The 27411-nt window shown below is 47.9% G+C and overlaps 1 protein-coding gene across 1 annotated transcript in view; it reads left to right on the forward strand.

Moving 5' to 3' along the window:
• acad11 (acyl-CoA dehydrogenase family, member 11) overlaps positions 1-27411 on the forward strand; it is a 172370-nt gene that overhangs the window by 122446 nt on the left and 22513 nt on the right. Inside the window, exons 15-17 of the mRNA XM_068001800.1 lie at positions 9128-9213; positions 14323-14394; positions 18181-18335. Of these exons, the coding sequence (XP_067857901.1) occupies positions 9128-9213; positions 14323-14394; positions 18181-18335 (313 nt within the window). The remainder of the gene's footprint in view (positions 1-9127; positions 9214-14322; positions 14395-18180; positions 18336-27411) is intronic.

A 27411-nucleotide genomic window follows, 5' to 3' on the forward strand; every position in this document is an offset into this window, starting at 1 on the left:
TTCACACACACTGGAATACAGGGCGGACACTAGGGTTCTCACTCGTGTTCTCTTCACACACACTGGAATACAGGGCGGACACTCGGGTTCTCACTCGTGTTCTCTTCACACACACTGGAATACAGGGCGGACACTCGGGTTCTCACTCGTGTTCTCTTCACACACACTGGAATACAGGGCGGACACTCGGGTTCTCACTCGTGTTCTCTTCACACACACTGGAATACAGGGCGGACACTCAGGTTCTCACTCGTGTTCTCTTCACACACACTGGAATACAGGGCGGACACTAGGGTTCTCACTCGTGTTCTCTTCACACACACTGGAATACAGGGCGGACACTAGGGTTCTCACTCGTGTTCTCTTCACACACACTGGAATACAGGGCGGACACTCGGGTTCTCACTCGTGTTCTCTTCACACACACTGGAATACAGGGCGGACACTAGGGTTCTCACTCGTGTTCTCTTCACACACACTGGAATACAGGGCGGACACTCGGGTTCTCACTCGTGTTCTCTTCACACACACTGGAATACAGGGCGGACGCTCGGGTTCTCACTCGTGTTCTCTTCACACACACTGGAATACAGGGCGGACACTCGGGTTCTCACTCGTGTTCTCTTCACACACACTGGAATACGGGGCGAACACTCGGGTTCTCACTCGTGTTCTCTTCACACACACTGGAATACAGGGCGGACACGAGGGTTCTCACTCAGGTTCTCTTCACACACACTGGAATACAGGGCGGACGCTCGGGTTCTCACTCGTGTTCTCTTCACACACACTGGAATACAGGGCGGACACTAGGGTTCTCACTCAGGTTCTCATCACACACACTGGAATACAGGGCGGACACTCGGGTTCTCACTCGTGTTCTCTTCACACACTGGAATACAGGGCGGACACTAGGGTTCTCACTCGTGTTCTCTTCACACACACTGGAATACAGGGCGGACACTAGGGTTCTCACTCGTGTTCTCTTCACACACACTGGAATACAGGGCGGACACTCGGGTTCTCACTCGTGTTCTCTTCACACACACTGGAGTACAGGGCGGACACTCGGGTTCTCACTCGTGTTCTCTTCACACACACTGGAATACAGGGCGGACACTCGGGTTCTCACTCGTGTTCTCTTCACACACACTGGAATACAGGGCGGACACTCGGGTTCTCACTCGTGTTCTCTTCACACACACTGGAATACAGGGCGGACACTAGGGTTCTCACTCGTGTTCTCTTCACACACACTGGAATACAGTGCGGACGCTAGGGTTCTCACTCGTGTTCTCTTCACACACACTGGAATACAGGGCGGACACTCGGGTTCTCACTCGTGTTCTCTTCACACACACTGGAGTACAGGGCGGACACTCGGGTTCTCACTCGTGTTCTCTTCACACACACTGGAATACAGGGCGGACACTCGGGTTCTCACTCGTGTTCTCTTCACACACACTGGAATACAGGGCGGACGCTCGGGTTCTCACTCGTGTTCTCTTCACACACACTGGAATACAGGGCGGACACTCGGGTTCTCACTCGTGTTCTCTTCACACACACTGGAATACAGGGCGGACACTCGGGTTCTCACTCGTGTTCTCTTCACACACACACTGGAATACAGGGCGGACACTAGGGTCCACACTCGTGTTCTCTTCACACACACTGGAATACAGGGCGGACACTCGGGTTCTCACTCGTGTTCTCTTCACACACACTGGAATACAGGGCGGACACTCGGGTTCTCACTCGTGTTCTCTTCACACACACTGGAATACAGGGCGGACGCTAGGGTTCTCACTCGTGTTCTCTTCACACACACTGGAATACAGGGCGGTCACTCGGGTTCTCACTCGTGTTCTCTTCACACACACTGGAGTACAGGGCGGACACTCGGGTTCTCACTCGTGTTCTCTTCACACACACTGGAGTCCAGGGCGGACACTCGGGTTCTCACTCAGGTTCTCTTCACACACACTGGAATACAGGGCGGACACTAGGGTTCTCACTCGTGTTCTCTTCACACACACACTGGAATAGAGGGCGGACGCTCGGGTTCTCACTCGTGTTCTCTTCACACACACTGGAATACAGGGCGGACACTCGGGTTCTCACTCGTGTTCTCCTCACACACACACTGGAATACAGGGCGGACACTCGGGTTCTCACTCGTGTTCTCTTCACACACACTGGAATACAGGGCGGACACTCGGGTTCTCACTCGTGTTCTCTTCACACACACTGGAGTACAGGGCGGACACTAGGGTTCTCACTCGTTCTCTTCACACACACTGGAATACAGGGCGGACACTAGGGTTCTCACTCGTGTTCTCTTCACACACACTGGAATACAGGGCGGACACTCGGGTTCTCACTCGTGTTCTCTTCACACACACACTGGAATACAGGGCGGACACTAGGGTCCACACTCGTGTTCTCTTCACACACACTGGAATACAGGGCGGACACTCGGGTTCTCACTCGTGTTCTCTTCACACACACTGGAATACAGGGCGGACACTAGGGTTCTCACTCGTGTTCTCTTCACACACACTGGAATACAGGGCGGACACTCGGGTTCTCACTCGTGTTCTCTTCACACACACTGGAATACAGGGCGGACACTCGGGTTCTCACTCGTGTTCTCTTCACACACACTGGAATACAGGGCGGACACTCGGGTTCTCACTCGTGTTCTCTTCACACACACTGGAATACAGGGCGGACACTCGGGTTCTCACTCGTGTTCTCTTCACACACACTGGAATACAGGGCGGACACTCGGGTTCTCACTCGTGTTCTCTTCACACACACTGGAATACAGGGCGGTCACTCGGGTTCTCACTCGTGTTCTCTTCACACACACTGGAGTACAGGGCGGACACGAGGGTTCTCACTCGTGTTCTCTTCACACACACTGGAGTACAGGGCGGACACTCGGGTTCTCACTCGTGTTCTCTTCACACACTGGAATACAGGGCGGACACTCGGGTTCTCACTCGTGTTCTCTTCACACACACTGGAGTACAGGGCGGACACTCGGGTTCTCACTCGTGTTCTCTTCACACACTGGAATACAGGGCGGACACTCGGGTTCTCACTCGTGTTCTCTTCACACACACTGGAGTACAGGGCGGACACTCGGGTTCTCACTCGTGTTCTCTTCACACACACTGGAATACAGGGCGGACACTCGGGTTCTCACTCGTGTTCTCTTCACACACACTGGAATACAGGGCGGACACTCGGGTTCTCACTCGTGTTCTCTTCACACACACTGGAATACAGGGCGGACACTAGGGTTCTCACTCAGGTTCTCTTCACACACACTGGAGTACAGGGCGGACACTAGGGTTCTCACTCAGGTTCTCTTCACACACACTGGAATACAGGGCGGACACTAGGGTTCTCACTCAGGTTCTCTTCACACACACTGGAGTACAGGGCAGACACTCGGGTTCTCACTCGTGTTCTCTTCACACACACTGGAATACAGGGCGGACACTAGGGTTCTCACTCGTGTTCTCTTCACACACACTGGAGTACAGGGCAGACACTCGGGTTCTCACTCGTGTTCTCTTCACACACACTGGAATACAGGGCGGACACTAGGGTTCTCACTCGTGTTCTCTTCACACACACTGGAATACAGGGCGGACACTAGGGTTCTCACTCAGGTTCTCTTCACACACACTGGAGTACAGGGCGGACACTAGGGTTCTCACTCAGGTTCTCTTCACACACACTGGAATACAGGGCGGACACTAGGGTTCTCACTCAGGTTCTCTTCACACACACTGGAGTACAGGGCAGACACTCGGGTTCTCACTCGTGTTCTCTTCACACACACTGGAATACAGGGCGGACACTCGGGTTCTCACTCGTGTTCTCTTCACACACACTGGAATACAGGGCGGACGCTAGGGTTCTCACTCGTGTTCTCTTCACACACACTGGAATACAGGGCGGTCACTCGGGTTCTCACTCGTGTTCTCTTCACACACACTGGAGTACAGGGCGGACACTAGGGTTCTCACTCGTGTTCTCTTCACACACACTGGAATACAGGGCGGACACTCGGGTTCTCACTCGTGTTCTCTTCACACACACTGGAGTACAGGGCGGACACTAGGGTTCTCACTCGTGTTCTCTTCACACACACTGGAATACAGGGCGGACACTCGGGTTCTCACTCGTGTTCTCTTCACACACACTGGAGTACAGGGCGGACACTCGGGTTCTCACTCGTGTTCTCTTCACACACTGGAATACAGGGCGGACACTCGGGTTCTCACTCGTGTTCTCTTCACACACACTGGAGTACAGGGCGGACACTCGGGTTCTCACTCGTGTTCTCCTCACACACACACTGGAATACAGGGCGGACACTCGGGTTCTCACTTGTGTTCTCTTCACACACACTGGAATACAGGGCGGACACTAGGGTTCTCACTCAGGTTCTCTTCACACACACTGGAGTACAGGGCGGTCACTAGGGTTCTCACTCGTTCTCTTCACACACACTGGAATACAGGGCGGACACTCGGGTTCTCACTCGTGTTCTCTTCACACACACTGGAATACAGGGCGGACACTCGGGTTCTCACTCGTGTTCTCTTCACACACACACTGGAATACAGGGCGGACACTAGGGTCCACACTCGTGTTCTCTTCACACACACTGGAATACAGGGCGGACACTCGGGTTCTCACTCGTGTTCTCTTCACACACACTGGAATACAGGGCGGACACTAGGGTTCTCACTCGTGTTCTCTTCGCACACACTGGAATACAGGGCGGACACTCGAGTTCTCACTCGTGTTCTCTTCACACACACTGGAATACAGGGCGGACACTCGGGTTCTCACTCGTGTTCTCTTCACACACACTGGAATACAGGGCGGACACTCGGGTTCTCACTCGTGTTCTCTTCACACACACTGGAATACAGGGCGGACACTCGGGTTCTCACTCGTGTTCTCTTCACACACACTGGAATACAGGGCGGACACTCGGGTTCTCACTCGTGTTCTCTTCACACACACTGGAATACAGGGCGGACACTCGGGTTCTCACTCGTGTTCTCTTCACACACACTGGAATACAGGGCGGACACTAGGGTTCACACTCGTGTTCTCTTCACACACACTGGAATACAGGGCGGACTCTAGGGTTCTCACTCGTGTTCTCTTCACACACACTGGAATACAGGGCGGACACTAGGGTTCTCACTCAGGTTCTCTTCACACACACTGGAGTACAGGGCGGACACTAGGGTTCTCACTCAGGTTCTCTTCACACACACTGGAATACAGGGCGGACACTAGGGTTCTCACTCAGGTTCTCTTCACACACACTGGAGTACAGGGCAGACACTCGGGTTCTCACTCGTGTTCTCTTCACACACACTGGAATACAGGGCGGACACTCGGGTTCTCACTCGTGTTCTCTTCACACACACTGGAATACAGGGCGGACGCTAGGGTTCTCACTCGTGTTCTCTTCACACACACTGGAATACAGGGCGGTCACTCGGGTTCTCACTCGTGTTCTCTTCACACACACTGGAGTACAGGGCGGACACTAGGGTTCTCACTCGTGTTCTCTTCACACACACTGGAATACAGGGCGGACACTCGGGTTCTCACTCGTGTTCTCTTCACACACACTGGAGTACAGGGCGGACACTCGGGTTCTCACTCAGGTTCTCTTCACACACACTGGAATACAGGGCGGACACTCGGGTTCTCACTCGTGTTCTCTTCACACACACTGGAATACAGGGCGGACACTCGGGTTCTCACTCGTGTTCTCTTCACACACACTGGAATACAGGGCGGACACTCGGGTTCTCACTCGTGTTCTCTTCACACACACTGGAATACAGGGCGGACACTCGGGTTCTCACTCGTGTTCTCTTCACACACACTGGAATACAGGGCGGACACTAGGGTTCACACTCGTGTTCTCTTCACACACACTGGAATACAGGGCGGACTCTAGGGTTCTCACTCGTGTTCTCTTCACACACACTGGAATACAGGGCGGACACTAGGGTTCTCACTCAGGTTCTCTTCACACACACTGGAATACAGGGCGGACACTAGGGTTCTCACTCAGGTTCTCTTCACACACACTGGAGTACAGGGCAGACACTCGGGTTCTCACTCGTGTTCTCTTCACACACACTGGAATACAGGGCGGACACTCGGGTTCTCACTCGTGTTCTCTTCACACACACTGGAATACAGGGCGGACGCTAGGGTTCTCACTCGTGTTCTCTTCACACACACTGGAATACAGGGCGGTCACTCGGGTTCTCACTCGTGTTCTCTTCACACACACTGGAGTACAGGGCGGACACTAGGGTTCTCACTCGTGTTCTCTTCACACACACTGGAATACAGGGCGGACACTAGGGTTCTCACTCGTGTTCTCCTCACACACACTGGAGTACAGGGCGGACACTCGGGTTCTCACTCGTGTTCTCTTCACACACACTGGAGTACAGGGCGGACACTCGGGTTCTTACTCAGGTTCTCTTCACACACACTGGAGTACAGGGCGGACACTCGGGTTCTCACTCGTGTTCTCCTCACACACACACTGGAATACAGGGCGGACACTCGGGTTCTCACTTGTGTTCTCTTCACACACACTGGAATACAGGGCGGACACTAGGGTTCTCACTCGTGTTCTCTTCACACACACTGGAGTACAGGGCGGACACTAGGGTTCTCACTCAGGTTCTCTTCACACACACTGGAATACAGGGCGGACACTTGGGTTCACACTCGTGTTCTCTTCACACACACTGGAGTACAGGGCAGACACTCGGGTTCTCGCTCGTGTTCTCTTCACACACACTGGAGTACAGGGCAGACACTCGGGTTCTCACTCGTGTTCTCTTCACACACACTGGAGTACAGGGCAGACACTCGGGTTCTCACTCGTGTTCTCTTCACACACACTGGAGTACAGGGCAGACACTCGGGTTCTCACTCGTGTTCTCTTCACACACACTGGAGTACAGGGCGGACACTAGGGTTCTCACTCGTGTTCTCTTCACACACACTGGAGTACAGGGCAGACACTCGGGTTCTCACTCGTGTTCTCTTCACACACACTGGAATACAGGGCGGACACTCGGGTTCTCACTCGTGTTCTCTTCACACACACTGGAATACAGGGCGGACACTCGGGTTCTCACTCGTGTTCTCTTCACACACACTGGAATACAGGGCGGACACTCGGGTTCTCACTCGTGTTCTCTTCACAAACACTGTAGTACAGGGCGGACACTCGGGTTCTCACTCGTGTTCTCTTCACACACACTGGAATACAGGGCGGACACTAGGGTTCTCACTCGTGTTCTCTTCACACACACTGGAATACAGGGCGGACACTAGGGTTCTCACTCGTGTTCTCTTCACACACACTGGAATACTGGGCGGACACTAGGGTTCTCACTCGTGTTCTCTTCACACACACTGGAATACAGGGCGGACACTCGGGTTCTCACTCGTGTTCTCTTCACACACACACTGGAATACAGGGCGGACACTCGGGTTCTCACTCGTGTTCTCTTCACACACACACTGGAATACAGGGCGGACACTCGGGTTCTCACTCGTGTTCTCTTCACACACACTGGAATAGAGGGCGGACACTCGGGTTCTCACTCGTGTTCTCTTCACACACACTGGAATACAGGGCGGACACTAGGGTCCACATTCACATTCTCTTCAAATTTCCAACAGCTGAAAAGTACTTCTCTGCTTGGAGGACAAGGCATAACTGATGGGATCAAACCCGAATGGGAGGAGGACCCTGCAACTTTATAGCTATAAGTCCCTAAGAACAGGCTATAGTGGCCATCCTGGGACCAAAGAACGCTGAATGGGCCAGGGTGAAGTTGGAGGCCTCTCCGAAGCTGAGAGCTAGTACGATCCTTTTCCAGTTATTCATTTATTGACTGACTCTTTCACGGACGTACATGTACTTCAACACACCGCCACGACACACAAAACATAACTATGTGAATACTATTTGATGTATTGTCTTGGAACCCTTCTGAACAATGCATCAGTGACTTGCTTGATGCATCTGTGCACTGTGGATTGACTGATGTTGCTGATGTCCCCTGTCATAGCTTGGAATGAGCCTGAGGCATAGACATTCAGGCATGTAGTGACCTTGACTGCCACTGTCAATGCCATCCCCGTGGCAGAGATTATCTGCAGGTTGTCTTCCAACTGACGGCAGAACTCTTGACTGCTATCTTGGTGTCGCAGAGCCAACTAAGTTAGTTTTCCTCAGACATTATCAGATAGATATGCCAGTGATAGATATGTGAAGATACTGCTGGGTGAGTACGGGTAGGTGCAGGCAAACCGCCTCTGGTGCCATCGAATCTACCTTGACTCTCTCCTTTCATCATCTTTCTCATTCTCCAAGTAAAAAAGAGGAATACTAAAAGTAATATTTTGATTTTTAATTGGAGCAATGAAAAATGTAGGTACCAAAAATACAGGGCAAAAAAAAATCTAAAAAAAAACTATCAAAAAACCCCCCATACATTTGGAAGTCCAGCTCTCAGAAACTGACTGTTGAAGTCCACTTTTTAGATTGATTATGAGAAAATCCGAGCTGGTTCTCCCGAGTGTCCCATTTCAAACGGTGAACTGAGTGCACACCACTTTCCCCGTGAGAAAATCGGGGACTGACACTTGAATCCACCAGGGCAGAGTAGGTCGCAGCACTCATGGGGAGTGCATCAAGGGTACGCAGCCTGTGCTTCCTGCTAGAAACGGAGGAGCATAGAATGGAGCCTATTGTGCTGACACTGCCATTTTTTTCAATATTTAACTGAGGCTCTTGCTGTAAAAAGCTGGCAGAAGATTGTGCACTGTGTAAAACGGGTAGGGATAGCCAGGTGACTGGAATCTCTGCCTGATTTCACTTCTCACATTCCCGGCCACTGGCTAGGAGGAATATAAAATTTGTCCATAGATTTGTAAGCAGAATTTCAAAATACATTTTAATTGATAAAAGTATCTATATTGCATATTTTTTTGAACATTTATCATATTCTTCATTTGTTTCCATTTTTGTCAGACACAAACAACACAGTATGATTCTTGTTCCCATGGACACACCGGGGGTAAAGGTCATCAGGCCCCTAAGAGTGTTTGGATATGATGGTAAGGTGTATTTGTTTATTCCAGCAACAAACAGCGTTCTTGGCACAGTGGCTAATGGAGTTCCTGATCCCAGCTGCATCATTATGGGTTGTCAGGAGTGGCATTTTCTTAGAGTAAAGGAGGACAAAACTGGCCACTTTTGTGCACCAACTGGTGGCTTATTCCCTGTTTTTGCATTTCAAGCTTTCTAATAGGGACTGCTTATACAAAATTGCACTCGGGACTGCGATTTTGAAAAATTGGGTGCGATGTTGGAAGATTGTTGGGAGCACACACCTGAATTGTCCACTTCCAGAGGACAAGGCTTGCCATTGGAAGTGCGATTTCATAATTCTTTCTGTTGCAAAGTTTTACGCGTTTGTTCCCTGAGTTTCTATCTTCGGTATCGTCAGTGTTGCAATTCCAGCTCAAATGTGTCTGTTTCATTTTTAATATCAGTTGGCTGAGGGAATAGCCTTGGCAAATCTCTGGCTGAATCATCTTCACTCAGCTCAACAATTACTGCTGGTTTTAAGAAGTGTATTGAATGCCATTGATTCTTCCCAGTGAGTGACAGTCAAAACGCTTGTTTGCATTATCTGCTGATGTCGAATGATTTATCAGAAGCGTGTTTGGAGGATGGGTGTTTCGTAATGCACGATGGGTAACAATTGTCTCTTGGAGCTTGCCTAGAGAACCAGGGAGGAATTTCCCAGAGTTTTTCCTGGAATTGGCCACAAGCTTGTTTCTTTACCTTCCCCAGGAGTTAACGTTACTGGCAATTGGGGAAGGTGGTACACAACGTTGCACAATCTAACAGACAGGGTGAGCATTGATGGGCCTGCTGATCTTTTCGCACCCTTCTTTTCATATGTTGGTATGTCCCAGACTTCTTTGAGGAGGAGGAGTATGGCTCTGGATTTCTGTGGGGATTGTCGTGATCTAAGGTCGTTTATGTCGTTTCTCCCGAGGGTTCCACTAGTCCCCCGCTGACCTTACGGCAAGAGATCGGGAGAATATCCGTGGAAATTCCAGGCCTATATCCTTATGGAGGGAAAAATTATGCAGAGGGTGAACTTCAACTTTCACACATAGAATCACATCTCCTTTGACATTATAAATTCCATATCATTTCCAAATTGGAAGAATCCTGGTACCTACAGAGGTTCTATCTAGACTCATTTATTTAGTAGAAATCCTTTCAGTGCTCAGCAAGCTCCAATGACTCAGTAACATTTTTTAAGGACTAACATGGCAGAAGGTACCTGTAAAGCCAAGGCCCACTTGGCCCACCAAGATCAAGGCCTAAATTTCCCCTTCGTGGTGTATCTTTGGCAGGCGCAGGAGGAAAATGTTTTAAAAATCTTTCCCTGGAACTGCAGCTAACCTATTCTGCAGCACGCTCTGGAGTAATACTCCACCTCCCTCCCTCCCATCCAGCTGAGGTTGGTGCCTGAGCAGTGCTTAAATGGGCCTAGTGCCCTCAATATATAAAAGATCCTGACCCCAGGAAATGGGCTGGGGTCAGGGCCTCAGGCAAGGGATGCATTAAAGATCCACCACATTACAGCAAAGAGGAAACTAGGGATCAATTATCCTCACGTGGAAATAAGGCCGAGAAGAAAACCAACAGGGAGGGCTCAGTATCGAATTTGGAATCCCGAATGTTCTCAAAATGGCTGCCTTTTTAGTCACAGACACGAGACTCGTGGAGAAATCTCTACAACTCGATGTACTAACACACTAGTCCACAAATCACTCTTACAACAGTAAGTTGTACGGTAACTACCTTGTGTACACATGCTGACCTCCCTGCAAAAAAGCTGACTTAACCCAGACACACCTGATCACTCAAGAAGAGCCCTGAATATTGGCCTATGACAGGTAATTACACAGAAAGTGCCGGGGAGCACTGACTTATCATAACTTAAGCTGCAAGTTAACCCAACAATCCATCATTTGTACAGCGGAGAATTATAGCAGAAATTGTAGGGGTTTGTAAGCATTGTGGGTATATATTGCTTCTCTCTTTGCCAAATCTGATTGTAAAATTATTTCTAAGTTGTTACATTGTCAGAGACCCTCTTCCCAGTTCACCCTGATATTTTACTTCCCTCCGTTCCCAGTTCATTCCCTCCTCTCCCCCATGTTCATGCAGACATTCTGCTTCCCCCTTTCTTCTTCACCCAGTTCAAGCTTATGGCCCCTCCAGTCCTACCTGCTGCTGCTGCTTCACACACTGTGGGGGAAGTGGGGTAGGAATTCCTGATGTCAAAAGCTATCACAGAATCAGGAATTCCAGCCTCTGATGGCAATAACATTTATTTAATCGAGGCAGACAGGCTGCTTTTGTTTGACATCATTTCTTGTTATTTCCTTCAGCAAAGTTCGATCCCTGAGCAAAGCAGCAGAAGTGTTCGATAGCAACCAAAAGCCATGAAAGCGGGGAGCAGAGTGAGACCATTACAGGTGGCTCAGGGCGATCTCAGTGAAACACACCAATTTTCTGCTGATTTTCATCCACAATATCAGACAAGCAGATATTGGGGGTAATTTTCAAAATGGTGGCAGGCTATTCGCCCACGCAACCACTGCCCAGCAGCATCCACCCACACGTACCTTCGAGCAGACAGCACTGAATAGCAAGCAAGAGTGAAAACCCGAGCTGATTTTTTCCTTCCCTAGCCCATGGGTATTGAAGTCAATTATACCGCCCTCACTACTGCCCCGGTTGAGATCAGTTAACATGGCACAGCCCAGGGAGCAAACCTGGGACCTTTCTGGTTTGTTGCCCTCACTGGGCAGTGCATTAACCGACTGAGCCAAGACACGCTCCAAACTTAGCATTGCCGTGGCTACTGTTATTTTTTAAAGTCAGTGATCTTCAAATGCACAGATGGAGACTGACAGACATTTGGGGCCCGATTTTACCAGGGGTGCGGGTTCTCGGCGGGTCGCGCCCGGTTAAATTAGTGGGTTGCCCGCGCGATCGTAGCAGGCAACACACTAATTGGATCCACTTACCTGCTCCTCCGGGTTCCCCACTGCTGATCTGCACGTCGGGCAGGCTGCGCATGCGCAGTAAGATCTGTCAGCTGGAGGCGCTCTATTTAAAGGGGCAGTCCTCCACTGACACATGCTGCAACAAACAGCAAAAATTACAGCATGGAGCAGCCCAGGGGGAAGGCTGCTCCCAGTTTAATGATGCCTCACCCCAGGTATCATTAGATGGGGTGAGGAGGAGGGGGAGGACAGAGATCTTCCTCCCGGCGGGCGGGAGGAAGCGGCCTGCCTCTGCCACCAAGAAGGCCTGGCTCGAGGTGGCAGAGGGGGTCACCTGCGCCACCAACATATCGCCCACCTGCATACAGTGCAGGAGGCGCTCCAATAACCTCAGTAGGTCAGCCACAGTGAGAACACGTAGTCTTTCCCCTACACTCCGTCTGCCACAACACTGCCCCCACCCCACATCTCCTTCGGCACTGCCAACACTACTCTGTCACATGACCCCTCATACCCACTCAAACCTCATCCTCATCTTACCTGCACCTACTCACCTCGCGAGTACTCACCCCGCCACTAACACGCAACCCAATCCTCATACAATCTCATGGCTCTATCCCATACTCACCCTCTCGTGCATCTCTCTCACGGCCAGCCTCACTCAACCTGCCACCACCTGTGCTGCAGCCACAGGGCATGCATCACATATGTGCAGTAGGCAGCGTAAGGCAAACGTGTCGTGAGCATGAAGGGGATGCACAAGGGGTGTTTGAGGGTTTGTCATGGTTCTTACTTCTATTGAATTAAAGAACAACTCACATCACACATTATATTGGCACCACTACTGCCATGTCTTCGCGAATCCTGTCCGGTTTGTGCAATAATGCCCGCTCCTGGGTATCCCTATGAGGACCCACCACTGATGCCACCCAGTGTGTCACTGCAGAGTGGGTGTAGGTGTATTTGCAGGGCTCTTCTGCGCAGACGACTGAGAGACATCGGGGATGTCCCCGGTTGCAGCCTGGAAGGCTGCGGAGGAGAAGTTCGGGAGGGCAGTGGTGACTTTGACAACGACAGGTAGGAAGATGGTGCATGTGCCAGCCAGGAGCAGCTTGGCATGAAAGAGGCTGCAGATGTCCACGGCTAAATGTCGACTGACTCTGAGCCTCCATGTGCACTACTGCTCAGAGAGGTCCAGGAGGCTGAGCCTCGGTCGGTGGACCCTGTGGCGAGGGTATTGCCCTCTGCGACGCATCTCTCTGCGGTAGCCCTCCCTCCTGCTGTACAGGTGGATGTGTCACAGCACTGTGTTGTGGAGCTCCACGTGTCAGAGGTGGACGGCATAGATGGCGAGGCTGGTGAGGCTGGTGATGCTGTTCGCCCTCCGAGGAGGTCATGACTGCAGCTACGGCGGCCCCCATCCGCAAGATGTACATCTGAGGGGGTCCGCAAGGTAGGTACATGTCTCCGGACCCCGGGGTAAGTGTGCAGGTTGGTGACTTCGACCATCAAGAGGAGGGTGGTGGAGGCCAAACTTTGTCCCAAGTGACAGAGCGGCCTCCTGCAATGGCTGAGGGTCTCCCCCCGCACCTGTCAAATGGACCTTTGCAGCTGCCACAGGCTGACGGCTGCAACACGTCCATTTCAACTGGGACTGTTTCCCCCAGTGTGTGAAACAGTCCCATGTTTATCCAAAATCACACACAGTCCCTTAATCAGGTCAGTTAATGACCTGAACAAGCAAAGTAAATACACTCAAGTGGCATCCCGCTGGCTTTAATTGCCTGCGGGATTCCCACCAGCGGGGGCTGCGCACGCACCCCCACACGTCAGCGCGGAACCCGGAAGTGGGCGGGATCGAGGCGCGATCCGGTCCCGCACCTGGATTTCGGGATTTTCGGGGCCCCCCCGCCGAGAACGCACCTGGTAGCGGGTGCTAAAATCGGGCCCTTGGTTTTGAATCACAAAAACCATTAGCCAGCCAGGCTGCCATGGTATTTTAGATTTAGTAACTGTTATCCCAACTATGTCCTATCTCTGGGTCTAGCTAGCCACTGTAAATTTGAGCCTTTGCATTTTTCTACATGAGTGTATGGAGACTGAAATGACTTCATTGTGTTCTGACAGACTCTCTTCACGGTGGGCACTTTGAGATACATTTCGACAATGTTCGTGTTCCTGTATCCAACATACTGTTAGGTGAGTCCACAACCAAGTAATGTGCTTTTGCAGCCATAAAATTAAAAGAGCTTGCTCAGGCCCACTTTTCGGGTAATTCAGTTCAATGTAGCCAAAGTACACCTCCCCTTTAAGAGGTGCAGGCTGCCTTTAAATGGCATCACTTGATGTCCGATTTCCCGCCCCTCCCCCCCCCCCCCCCCCCTTTTATCGGCAAGCTGGCTGGTATTTGGGTCATTCCTTTCAGCTGCAGAATGTCATGGCCTGCATCAGAGAACCACAGGCTTCTCGAGAGGCCATTCCAGGGCCATGTTGTCATTGCTCGAGCCGTCTTATTTTAACCATCGCTCAGAAACCCTGGGGGATTTCAGCTCATTGTGCTGTGGCGTGGCACTACAAGTGGAAGTTTTAATCATCAGTAATGTCTATAACTTTTCCGTGAGCTTTAAACCCTGAGCCACTCGCCTCTCACACACCAGACACATGATTCCAGTTGGATCTGGACACACTCATGCTGATCAGATGTAGAAACAAGAGCTATTTCGAATGGCCATTTAATGCCTGGAGTGCCTCTCAGGAGTTCCAGTTGCATTCAGAGCATGTCTCTTAATTTAAATATTTTTGGGGCTATAATGAGCCCTGTACACATATTGTGCACAGGCTCTTAGTGTTCCAGTTGCTGGTCAGTAGGAGACCTCAGGCCTCCATGTCCAATAATACAGGGAGCCGGTGCCCAATGTGTTTTGTGCCCCCATTGTATTATTGTTCTTAGTTTACCCTGCTTAATCAATTGTTCCCAATATAAGTGGAGTTTAATATATGCCTCTGAAGGGAAGTTTGAGGATTTATTTAATATCCAGATGGAGCCTTCATTGATCTATTTATTTTGAATCTCGGGGATGATATTCTGAACCCAATCTTCTATTGTCCTTGGGCCATCTCTCAGTGTGCTGGTTTATCTACTGTCCACTTCACTTTGAGAAATTGAATTTCCTACGGACCTGTTGCAGTATTTCTCAGGCTTTCCAGTGATCATGATGTCTCGGACCCAACCTTACGGGTCTGGCAGGAACCTTTCAGTTAAACAAGCCGCAAAGTATGTGACACTTTATTCCCTTGTTCACATCCCCTGCAGAGGAACCTGCTGTCACTGGTGTGATTTCTTGGCTGGGAAAATGTTCCCAATCTAGATTGCCAATTCCCTTCTCTGGTGGTGTACTTCTCTATTAGACGCACTATGTGTGCTCACAGCTGACAAGCACATGAAGCACATTACCAGTGTAATCTTGAGAGGTTAAAGTGAGAGAATATGTAAATGGCCCCATACTAGGGTTTCAGCAGCATGTCTTCACCTAGATTATGAAGACATGCAGTATTAAAGTCCCAGATGCAGTCAACGTATGGATACCTGTGCACTTGGTAAAGAGCAGCTTGCAGCTAATTGGTCTCAGCTAAGAGAAGTGCTGTCTTGCTTAAAAGGACCTCTGCTGACTCTCAGAATTGTGCCTGATGTTTTCACTGTTCAGCATAGAAATACTGAAAGTACAAGCTTTATGAAAGCAAGACAGTCATTTTAAACCCAGGTCCAGCATACATGATCCTTCTCATGAAGATGTCGTAATGGCAGCCCAGTTGCAGGCGACCTTTCCTCCTCTAATTATTTTTACATCTTTGTCTTTGTTCTTTGAATTCTTTCTTGCTTCTATTAGCTGTCTTCTTCCTCTATCTTTTTGCTGTTCCTCTCCCTCCAGTCCTGTCGGCCCTGTTGCTTTTGCACATTTGAGCTAGCCACTGGATTTGCTAATCACGTCACTGAAGGACAAAACCAACACTGAGGGGCACTACAGGAAGTTTGTTCACATTCAGTGATTCCAAAGCCATTGCGAAGAGTTCCACATCACCAACAGGACCTCCAGGAAGCCATGAAAATGCAAAGTCAGGGCTGATAAAAAAGACATGGCTCATAGGGGCAACAATGAAGGCTCTTGAAAGCAATATGACAGTAGGCAAGTTGTGGAATCAATAATTCCATTCTAGAAGTCCCTAAAATGGCATTTTGTTTTGAGAGATGTGATTGCCGCCTTTTTTATATATGCAGACATGTCAGACTGTTGTTAGATGTCATTGTATAGAAACTAGATTAATACAACAGTACGATTCAGTGTGGCTGCCAAAACTCTTGTAGCTCAAATCTGTTCATTATTCAAAACAGTTTCCTGAAGAAATGCCAGCTTTAGTCTCTACATAACTCCTTCGCTGATTCCTCATGTTTATTCACGAATTGTGGCCACGGTGTGACGCTAGAGCTCAGTGCCAAGACCATTACTGTTCCTGATTTATATAAATGACCTGGATTCAGAAACTCAATGCACAGTGGTCAAATTTGCAGGAGATACCTGACTAGGAGGGGCTGTGGATTCCGTGGAGGTAGATCAGAAATTACAGGATGATTTGGATTAAATATGTAAGCGTAAAGTACTGCACATTGGAAGGAAAAATAAGTTGCACATATACCCCACAAATGCTGTTGAAGTAACTAAGGATTAAACCAAAAGAAACCACACAGTCCAGCAGACTCTATGCTCAAAATCCAACAAATGCAGAGCTGCAATCAAAACAGCCCATCGAATGTTGAGTCAAAAGCAAAATATTGCGGATGCTGGAAACCTGAAATAAAAACAGAAAATGCTGGAAATACTCAGCAGGTCAGGCAGCATCTGTGGAGAAAGAAACAGAGTTAACGTTTCAGCTCAGATGACCCTTCATCAGGTTTCTTTCTCCACAGATGTTGCCTGACTCGCTGAGTATTTCTAGCACTTTCTGTTTTTGTTGCAATAGAATGTTGAGCTACATTGCCAAAACAGTACAATACAAGTCAAAGAAAATGATAACCAAACTGATCAGTGCCCCGGTCAGACTGCACCTTGAATACCCTGTCCACTTCTGGTTGAAGAGATACAAGGCTGACATTCAAACTCTAGAGACAGTGTGGAGAAGAGCCATAACGCTTATCTTCTAGTGTTTAAGGGCCGAGCTATGAGGAAAGACTGGTGAGACTTGGCCTTTTCACCCTGGAAAGGAGACGTCTGAGAGGTGATTTTATAAAGTTATAGAACATAGGAGAATTGCACAAGATAAATCCAGAATATTACTTCAAATTAAATTGCGAGAGTAGGACAAGGGGATATAGGTTCAAACTAGTAAAAAGCAAATTTAGGACTGATGTCAGGAAATTCTTCTGCACCCAAAGACTAATCAAAGTATGTAGTAGATTTCCAGGGAAAGTGATGGAGGTGACAATCGTGGAATCATTTAGGAAACAGTTCGATGCTGAACTAGGGGGACTTTAGGATCTCTCTGGTTAGATGAATTAAGATGGGCTGAATGGCATTCCTCACCCATAATTATCTTGTGATCTGGTGAACTGAAAGTCATGTTGGTGACCATGAAGATTTTCATGAGATCCACATAAACACAGTGGCCCTGAATTTTCACAAAGATGAGCATTGATAGGCATGCTAATCTTTTCTTGCCTTTTTGTTTATATGTTCATATGTCACAAACTTCCCTGAGGAGAAGGAGGAGTAGTATGGCCCTGAATTTCTGTGGGGATTGTCCTGGAGAAACGGCATGAACATCCTCTGGGAGTTCTGCCAATCTCCTGCCAAAGTTACGGCAGGAGATTGGGAGAACTCCTATGGAAATTCAAGGCCAGTGAATGATGGTCTGGCAGGTGTTGAATTAGATACTGTTGAGAGAAGAGATGGTTTACCAGCGTCCCCCCCTCACCTCCATTATCTTACTCAGGTGAAGGCAGGGGATTCGAAATAGCACAAGGTCGACTTGGACCAGGCCGAATCCATCACTGCATGAGGACAATAGGAACAGCAGAACGTGCCTTAGAGCTGCTGTGTCAGCGGGCAGTCCAGCGGAAGACTTTTGGGAAGAAACTGTACGAACATGTAAGTAGGCAAGAATATGTTGTAATCTCTAACATTAAAAGTAATTGTAACCCTTAATGTTAATGCTGTGCAACCTTAACAACCAATGTGAAATGCTCAAAAACCAGCCAGGGCTTGTTACCTGATTCATGTGACAATTTAAATGACCCCAAAATTCCACCCTGGTGTTCTGCCCTTCAGCTTATATTTCAGTCACTTCACAACATGCCTGCAGATTTATTGTGTGCAGCAGACAGAGGAAACTGTTTGTGTTTCTGTATATGTGTGAGAGAGACGACCTGTGACAGTCAAAGTCTCTTGAGACTGAGAATATTTATCACTTCAGACAGTAAAAGTGAACATCCATAGCACAGATCTTGTATTATGATTTAAGTATTTAATACACCTCTCACATCCCAAGCTTCATGAACTTCATGTAGTTTTTTCTATTCCTGATCCACATTGAGGACATTTACTCAAGCTTCCCATTGCCTTTTAACAAAAAGACCACGATGAATTTTAATGAATGAATTCTGTTTTTAAAAAATTCCCACGTTGATCAACTGTACGCAATGAGACGTAAAGATAAAATCCTGCAAGAAGGCAGTGTGGGTCCTAAGATTCATTCAATTTCAAGTGAGAAGAGGAAATTATAATATCTCTTTATGTGAATTTGTAGCTAGACAAATCCAGGAGATGTCCCTCAACCAACATCACCAAAACAGATTATCTGTTCATTTATCTCATTTCTGTCTGTAGGGTCCTGCTGTGCACAAATTGGCTGCTGCATTTCCCTTCTTTACGGCAGTGACTACACTTCAAAAGTAGTTCATTCGTTGTAAAAGGCTTTGGGGCATCATGAGGTTGTGAAAGGCCTTATATAAATGCAAGTTCTTTCCTTATAGACCAAATAGTGTAACCAATTTAAAACTGGGCTTCTGTCAGCAGTACGTCTTTTAGTATAGGGAAAAATGAAAAATATACAAAACCTTGTGTAGAATGTAACTGCACCCTTCAAAGGATGATGACTTGCAATAGTTATAGTTCACGTGTCCAAAGCAAATGTAGCTCCCATAGACAAGTCCCTGCTACCTTTGAACTGAAAAGAGACCGTCGGGAAAAAATTGGATAGGGCCTGTTGTTGGGCAGGGATAGCACGATCTGCTACTACCCCAATTGCCCCTGCGCAGGCAGGACGACACTTTTGTCAGGCCTGAGGACATACCTGCGTTGGAAATCAGCGTTGAACGAGAATTCCATGCAATTTGCACTTTCCACCAGCAGGGGGAGCTCCAATCTCTTAAAGGCAGGCTGTCCGTTAGAAATCTCTTAAAGGTAGCTGGTACCTGTTATTTGCTGAAAATAACAGTCTGCTGTCTGAACGGAGTCTGAACGGAGATCAGACATCGCATACGTAAAACATAAATGCTACTCCCGTCCTTATGTTTACAAACTGATGAGTTATTTTAAAACATTGAATAAAGCTTGTGCACTACTAAATCCCACACCTCACCAATCTGCATGGCACACCTCACCAATCTGCCGATCTGAGTTGGTACCAGGCCTGCGAAAGTGCGTGCACCAAGGTTCTCTGATGATGCACTAGAGGCCTTGGTGCAAGAGGTGGACAGAAGGAGGGACATCCTATTTCTGTGAAGGGGGGAGGGCAAGAGGCATTCCAGACATATGCCCAAAAGGCAGTGGGAGGCAGCAGGGAATGAAGTCAATGCCAGGTGCACAGCATCATGAACATGGATGCAGTGCAGGAAGAAGTTCAATGCTTTGACATGAGTGGTCAAGGTGAGTGAGGTCAACTGTCAAGTGGCATCTCCTACCAACTGCACCTCTAGCCACATCCACTGCTCCACACACTACAGCCCCCATCACCCACATACCAACAAACTCTTTCCATCAGTATTCAACTCTTCCAATCAGATACTTCCTCTCACCCTTACACATTACCACTGTTGCAAGCTGTCCACCCACAACTCACAGGCCACACACACTGGCAGCTATTCAACCATGACAGGCACATCACCCAGACACTCGTCCCGTTTTCTTGCAGGAGAAGGTGGCGCATATCAGGAGGCAGCAAGTGGGCAGTGGCATTTAGCCCCTCGAGCCTATTCCGCCATTCATTGAGATCATGGTGGACCTATGACCTAACTCCATATACCCGCCTTAGTCCCATATCCCTTAATACCCTTGGTTCACAGAAATCTATCAATCTCAGATTTAGAATTCACAATTGAGCTAGCATTAGCTGCCGTTTGCAGAAGAGCGTTCCAAACTACTGCCAAACTGCTTATAGCAGCGTTTCCTAATTTCACTTCTGCACGTCCTGGCTCTAAATGTTAGGCTATGTCCCCGCGTCCTAGTATTCAAGTATAGGAGACCTCCAAAAACAGTTACAAATGTCTCGGCAGCCAGAAGCAATAATCCAGCCACTAACCTGTAAATCCTGCATGGTCCCTTTAAATAGCGCTGCTAGGGGTCCTTCAGGCACTCTAAGACACGTTCAGATGGTCGGAGTTAAGACTGTGCGTGGAGTTGAGTGTTAAGTCCCAAAATGGTGTCTATCAATTTAAGTCAGGGTTGCACACTGATTGTTTCCATTATCTCCCTACTTTACATGCTTCCGGAGTTTGTTATCTGCACGTGCGCTAACTCCTATACCAAGATGGCGCCAGGCGCACGTCGCGCTGGAAACGTGCGTGTGCAGCCAAGACGCCATCTTGGCACTTCGGCAGGCCGCATAGTTCCGAAACAATGAGTGCCACACGGCCCAATTTAACGCCCTATGTGTGTAAAGTAATTAAAAAAACAAACCCTGGCTGAACAATGGATCCATCTCATAGAGTTATACAGCACGGATAGAGGCCCTTCGGCCCATCGTGTCCGCGCCGGCCATCAAGCCCAATCTAATCTAATCCCATATTCCAGCATTTGGTCCGTAGCCTTGTATGCTATGGCATTTCAAGTGCTCATCCAAATGCTTCTTGAATGTTGTGAGGGTTCCTGCCTCCACAACCCTTTCAGGCAGTGAGTTCCAGACTCCAACCACCCTCTGGGTGAAAAAGTTCTTTCTCAAATCCCCTCTAAACCTCCCGCCTTTTACCTTGAATCTATGCCCCCTTGTTATAGAACCCTCAACGAAGGGAAAAAGCTCCTTAGTATCCATCCTATCTATGCCCCTCATAATTTTGTACACCTCAATCATGTCCCCCCTCAGCCTCCTCTGCTCCAAGGAAAACAAACCCAATCTTCCCAGTCTCTCTTCATAGCTGAAGCGCTCCAGCCCTGGTAACATCCTGGTGAATCTCCTCTGCACCCTCTCCAAAGCGATCACATCCTTCCTGTAGTGCGGCGACCAGAACTGCACACAGTACTCCAGCTGTGGCCTAACCAGTGTTTTATACAGCTCCATCATAACCTCCTTGCTCTTATATTCTATGCCTCGGCTAATAAAGGCAAGTATCCCATATGCCTTCTTTACCACCTTATCTACCTGTTCCGCCGCCTTCAGGGATCTGTGAACTTGCACACCAAGATCCCTCTGACCCTCTGTCTTGCCTAGGGTCTTCCCATTCATTGTGTATCTCTGGATTTCCAGAGATCTGTGAATCAACCTGTTTGGTAATTTAGAGTGTTAACAAAGTATCTGACACAAATGATATTAATCATTTTCTGAAAGGACATGGGTGCATAGTGGAAATTCTGTGGAAATCTCTGGATTTCCACAGAATTTCCACTATGCACCCATGTCCTTTCAGAAAATGATTAATGTCATTTGTGTCAGATACTTTGTTAACACTCTAAATTACCAAACAGGTTGATTCACAGATACAGTCATGAACAGAAGCAAACAGTGAGTTGTTGAAATCAATCCGAATAACACAGCGACTTTGAAATAACTCACAAAGGGGGAAAACTGGCCGTCCCATCAGTGAATTCCTTAGTTTGGATATATTTACAGCTCTTTCTCAAGAAAAATGGATCAAAGCTTCTGGAAAGCACTTGTTCCTATTGGTTACAGCCTTTCTCAGAGTTACATGGGTGCCTTATCTACAGAATTGTTTCGTGCTTTCATGTCTTGTGGCTAGCTCAAAAGAATAACTAACTGACAGATCAAAAGTGTCCAATTCGTATAACCATAAAACCTCTTGAAAAACAGTTTCGCTGAGAATTCAGTCTGAGAGACAGGGATATTTTACTGAAACAATAGACAGCAGGCTCTATAACCCATAAAAGAGAGCGTGCTGATTGCCAGCAGTGGTGTTTGGCAGATGATGGTTATGTTAAATTATGTGGTCGATTAATATCCCGGTGATACACTAATCATTTCCAGCATTTCGCTGTGCTTGTTGACTGTTTCCCAGGTGCATTTGTCTGTTTGCACTCAACTGTACTTCGATGTGTTTCTTGTATTGCTAAAAAAATAGAAGCTATTCTCCTAGTATGTAGTTGCAGATGGCTTTTTGAAGGATATAATATTTCTTAAAAGGACCTATTTTTAAGTTAAATACAGTATAGAGAAGAAAACCATAAACTATAGACAAAACTACCTCGTTCGTGCTATGTTTATATTGATTGTTTGTTGACAGTTTGCCAGTCAGGGCAAAATGGTTTGATTGTTTCTTCAGACAATATATGTGAGTTTGTTACTGTGAGAAGGAGTTGACAGTGTTCTCTTTGATGGTTGTCTCATCAAGGTGATCCAAATCTGATTAAAGCAAATCCTGTTTGGCTAGGCTGTGTTTGTTGAAATTGTTTACAAGTGAAGTCATTTTTGCCTCTGGGCTGTCAATGGAAGAAGTAATTTGAAATGGTAAAGTTCTCGATTAACTGTGAAGTCTGCCTTTTTTCTTTCATTGTGCCAGCTTGAACATAAACGATAACAGAGACACATAACACAGCTAGTGCCCGTTTTTCAGCTTTCTCATTTCTCTGTGCCTTTATACAAATTAGGGGATAGTAAAGGCACGAGTAGTTCATTTCTGATTTAAAATTCATGTACAGAAGTCACTGAAGAGAGCTGCTAAGATTTTGGAACTTTTCATAGAATCATACAGCACAGAAGGAGGCCATTCAGCCAATCATGCCTGTGCCAGCTCTTTGAAAGAGCTATCCAATTAGTCCCACTCCCCTACTCTTTCCCCATAGCCTTGCAAATTTTTCCTTTTCAAGTATAAATCCAATTCTCTTTTGAAAGTTACTATTGAATCTGCTTCCACCACCCTTTCAAGCAAGGCATCCCAGATCATAACAGCTCGGTGCGTAAATAAAATTCTCTTCACCTTCCCTCTGGTTCTTTTGCCAATTATCTTAAATCTTTGTCCTCTGGTTACCGACCCTTCTGCCAGTGGAAAGTTTCTCCTTATTTACTCCTATCAAAACCCTTCATAATTTTGATCTCCTCTCTTAAATCTCCCCTTAACTTTCTCTGCTCCAAGGAGAACAACCCCAGATTCTCCAGTCTCTCCACATAACTGAAGTCCCTCATCCATGGTATCATTCTAATAAATTTCCTCAGCACCTTCTTTAAGGCCTTGACATCCTTCGTAAAGTGCAGTATGTCTGTTTCTGCGGCCCCTTTAAAATTGTACCACTTAGTTTATATTGCCTCTCCTCTTTCTTCCTTCCAAAATGCATCACTTCTCACTTCTCTGCATTAAATTTCATCTACCAGGTGTCTGCCATTTCACCAGTCTGTCTATGTTCTCCTGAAGTCTGCTACTATCTTCCTAGCTGTTTACATTTCCAGGATTTGTGTCATCTGCAAACTTTAAAATTATTCACTCTATATGCAAGTCCAGGTCATTGCTATACATCAAAGATTTATTGTATTATTTATTTTATTACTATGTTTATCTGCTGATTTATTCTTGCTTATGTATAATTTTACTCAGCACAATAAATTGTTTAGTAGTTTCTAGTCTGAGCTACATGGTCTGTCAGCATGGTGTTTTCCAGTGATTCCAAGAGATCTGAAGGACACACTGGGCAGGTTGTACTATTTCTAATGCATATCTCAGTGGTATAAGGATTCATTTTTTGCCTTGAAGCTGCTCTCTCATATGCTTCAAGCATCAAACCAACCTTTGGTTCATAGGAAGTGTGGACTTGCTTACAGAAGCTGAATTTTTATGTGAGTATGAGTACAAAGTGGTCGGAAGTAGCCCACATTGTATCAGATAGTACAAAGGATTTCTGGGCACCGTCAATGATTAGGCAGAGCTTGGGAAGTGAATACCTCTCCTTAACAAATTCTACTTTAACTCTTGTATCAGTATTTAATTAGTTGATTTAAATGAATAATGCCATTACATAGTGAGGGAGGGAGGCTAGAGAAGCTAAATTCTTGATGCATTTTGCATTGAAAATTGTGATCTTGTGTATGCTGGGTTAGTCTGTACTTGTCCTTGCAATCAATGAGTGTTTTGTTTTCTTATGTTTGTTACTTGTAGTATAATGACAGCATCATATTGCCAGTCATGTCATTGTATACACATTGGTTTATCAACCTGAAAGGCTCTTTATCAAATAAAAATGCTCCCTTAAGTACAAACCTGACTACTGAAATATATAATCCTATGAAAGGATTTCTGAATAAATTTTAATGTCAGTTGTTGAATGCTATTATTTACCCATCAATACTTTCATCAATTTTTTTTTATTCGTTGGATGTGGGCGTCGCTGGCGAGGCCAGCATTTATTGCCCATCCCTAATTGCCCTTGAGAAGGTGGTGGTGAGCCGCCTTCTTGAACCACTGCAGTCCGTGTGGTGACGGTTCTCCCACAGTGCTGTTAGGAAGGGAGTTCCAGGATTTTGACCCAGCGACAATGAAGGAACGGCGATATATTTCCAAGTCGGGATGGTGTATGACTTGGAGGGGAACGTGCAGGTGGTGTTGTTCCCATGTACCTGCTGCTCTTGTCCTTCTAGATGGTAGAGGTCGCGGGTTTGGGAGGTGCTGTCGAAGAAGCCTTGGCGAGTTGCTGCAGTGCATCCTGTGGATGGTACACACTGCAGCCACAGTGCGCCGGTGGTGAAGGGAGTGAATGTTTAGGGTGGTGGATGGGGTGCCAATCAAGCGGGCTGCTTTATCTTGGATGGTGTCGAGCTTCTTGAATGTTGTTGGAGCTGCACTCATCCAAGCAAGTGGAGAGTATTCCATCACACTCCTGACTTGTGCCTTGTAGATGGTGGAAAGGCTTTGGGGAGTCAGGAGGTGAGTCACTCGCCGCAGAATACCCAGCCTCTGACCTGCTCTCGTAGTCACAGTATTTATATGGCTGGTCCAGTTAAGTTTCTGGTCAATGGTGACCCCCAGGATGTTGATGGTGGGGGATTCGGCGATGGTAATGCCATTGAATGTCAAGGGGAGGTGGTTAGACTCTCTCTTGTTGGAGATGGTCATTGCCTGGCACTTATCTGGCGCGAATGTTACTTGCCACTTATGAGCCCAAGCCTGGATGTTGTCCAGGTCTTGCTGCATGCGGGCACGGACTGCTTCTTTATTTGAGGGGTTGCGAATGGAACTGAACACTGTGCAGTCATCAGCGAACATCCCCATTTCTGACCTTATGATGGAGGGAAGGTCATTGATGAAGCAGCTGAAGATAGTTGGGCCTAGGACACTGCCCTGAGGAACTCCTGCAGCAATGCCCTGGGGCTGAGATGATTGGCCTCCAACAACCACTACCATCTTCCTTTGTGCTAGGTATGACTCCAGCCACTGGAGAGTTTCCCCCCTGATTCCCATTGACTTCAATTTTACTAGGGCTCCTTGGTGCCACACTCTGTCAAATGCTGCCTTGATGTCAAGGGCAGTCACTCTCACCTGACCTCTGGAATTCAGCTCTTTTGTCCATGTTTGGACCAAGGCTGTAATGAGGTCTGGAGCCGAGTGGTCCTGGCGGAACCCAAACTGAGCATCGGTGAGCAAGTTATTGGTGTGTAAGTGCCGCTTGATAGCACTGTTGACGACACCTTCCATCATTTTGCTGATGATTGAGAGCAGACTGATGGGGCGGTAATTGGCCGGATTCGATTTGTCCTGCTTTTTGTGGACAGGACATACCTGGGCAATTTTCCACATTGTCGGGTAGATGCCAGTGTTGTACCTGTACTGGAACAGCTTGGCTCGAGGCGCAGCTAGTTCTGGAGCACAAGTCTTCAGCACTACAGCTGGGATGTTGTCAGGGCCCATAGCCTTTGCTGTATCCAGTGCACTCAGCCGTTTCTTGATATCACGTGGAGTGAATCGAATTGGCCGAAGACTGGCTTCCGTGATGGTGGGGATATCGGGAGGAGGCCGAGATGGATCATCCACTCGGCACTTCTGGCTGAAGATGGTTGCAAACGCTTCAGCCTTGCCTTTTGCACTCACGTGCTGGACTCCGCCATCATTGAGCATGGGGATGTTTGCAGAGCCTCCTCCTCCCGTTAGTTGTTTAATTGTCCACCACCATTCACGACTGGATGTGGCAGGACTGCAGAGCTTTGATCTGATCCGTTGGTTGTGGAATCGCTTAGCTCTGTCGATAGCATGTTGCTTCCGCTGTTTAGCATGCATGTAGTCCTGAGTTGTAGCTTCACCAGGTTGGCACCTCATTTTTAGGTACGCCTGGTGCTGCTCCTGGCATGCTCTTCTACACTCCTCATTGAACCAGGGTTGATCCCCTGGCTTGTTGGTAATGGTAGAGTGAGGAATATGCCGGGCCATGAGGTTACAGATTGTGCTGGAATACAATTCTGCTGCTGCTGATGGCCCACAGCGCCTCATGGATGCCCAGTTTTGAGCTGCTAGATCTGTTCTGAATCTATCCCATTTAGCACGGTGGTAGTGCCACACAACATGTTGGATGGTGTCCTCAGTGCGAAGACGGGACTTCATCTCCACGAGGACTGTGTGGTGGTCACTCCTACCAATACTGTCATGGACAGATGCATTTGTGACAGGTAGATTGGTGAGGACGAGGTCAAGTAAGTTTTTCCCTCGTGTTGGTTCGCTCACCACCTGCCGCAGGCCCAGTCTGGCAGCGATGTCCTTCAGGACTCGGCCAACTCGGTCAGTAGTTGTGCTACCGAGCC

The sequence above is a fragment of the Heptranchias perlo genome, chromosome 2, assembly GCF_035084215.1.
Source record: "Heptranchias perlo isolate sHepPer1 chromosome 2, sHepPer1.hap1, whole genome shotgun sequence".
Taxonomy (NCBI): Eukaryota; Metazoa; Chordata; class Chondrichthyes; order Hexanchiformes; family Hexanchidae; genus Heptranchias; species Heptranchias perlo.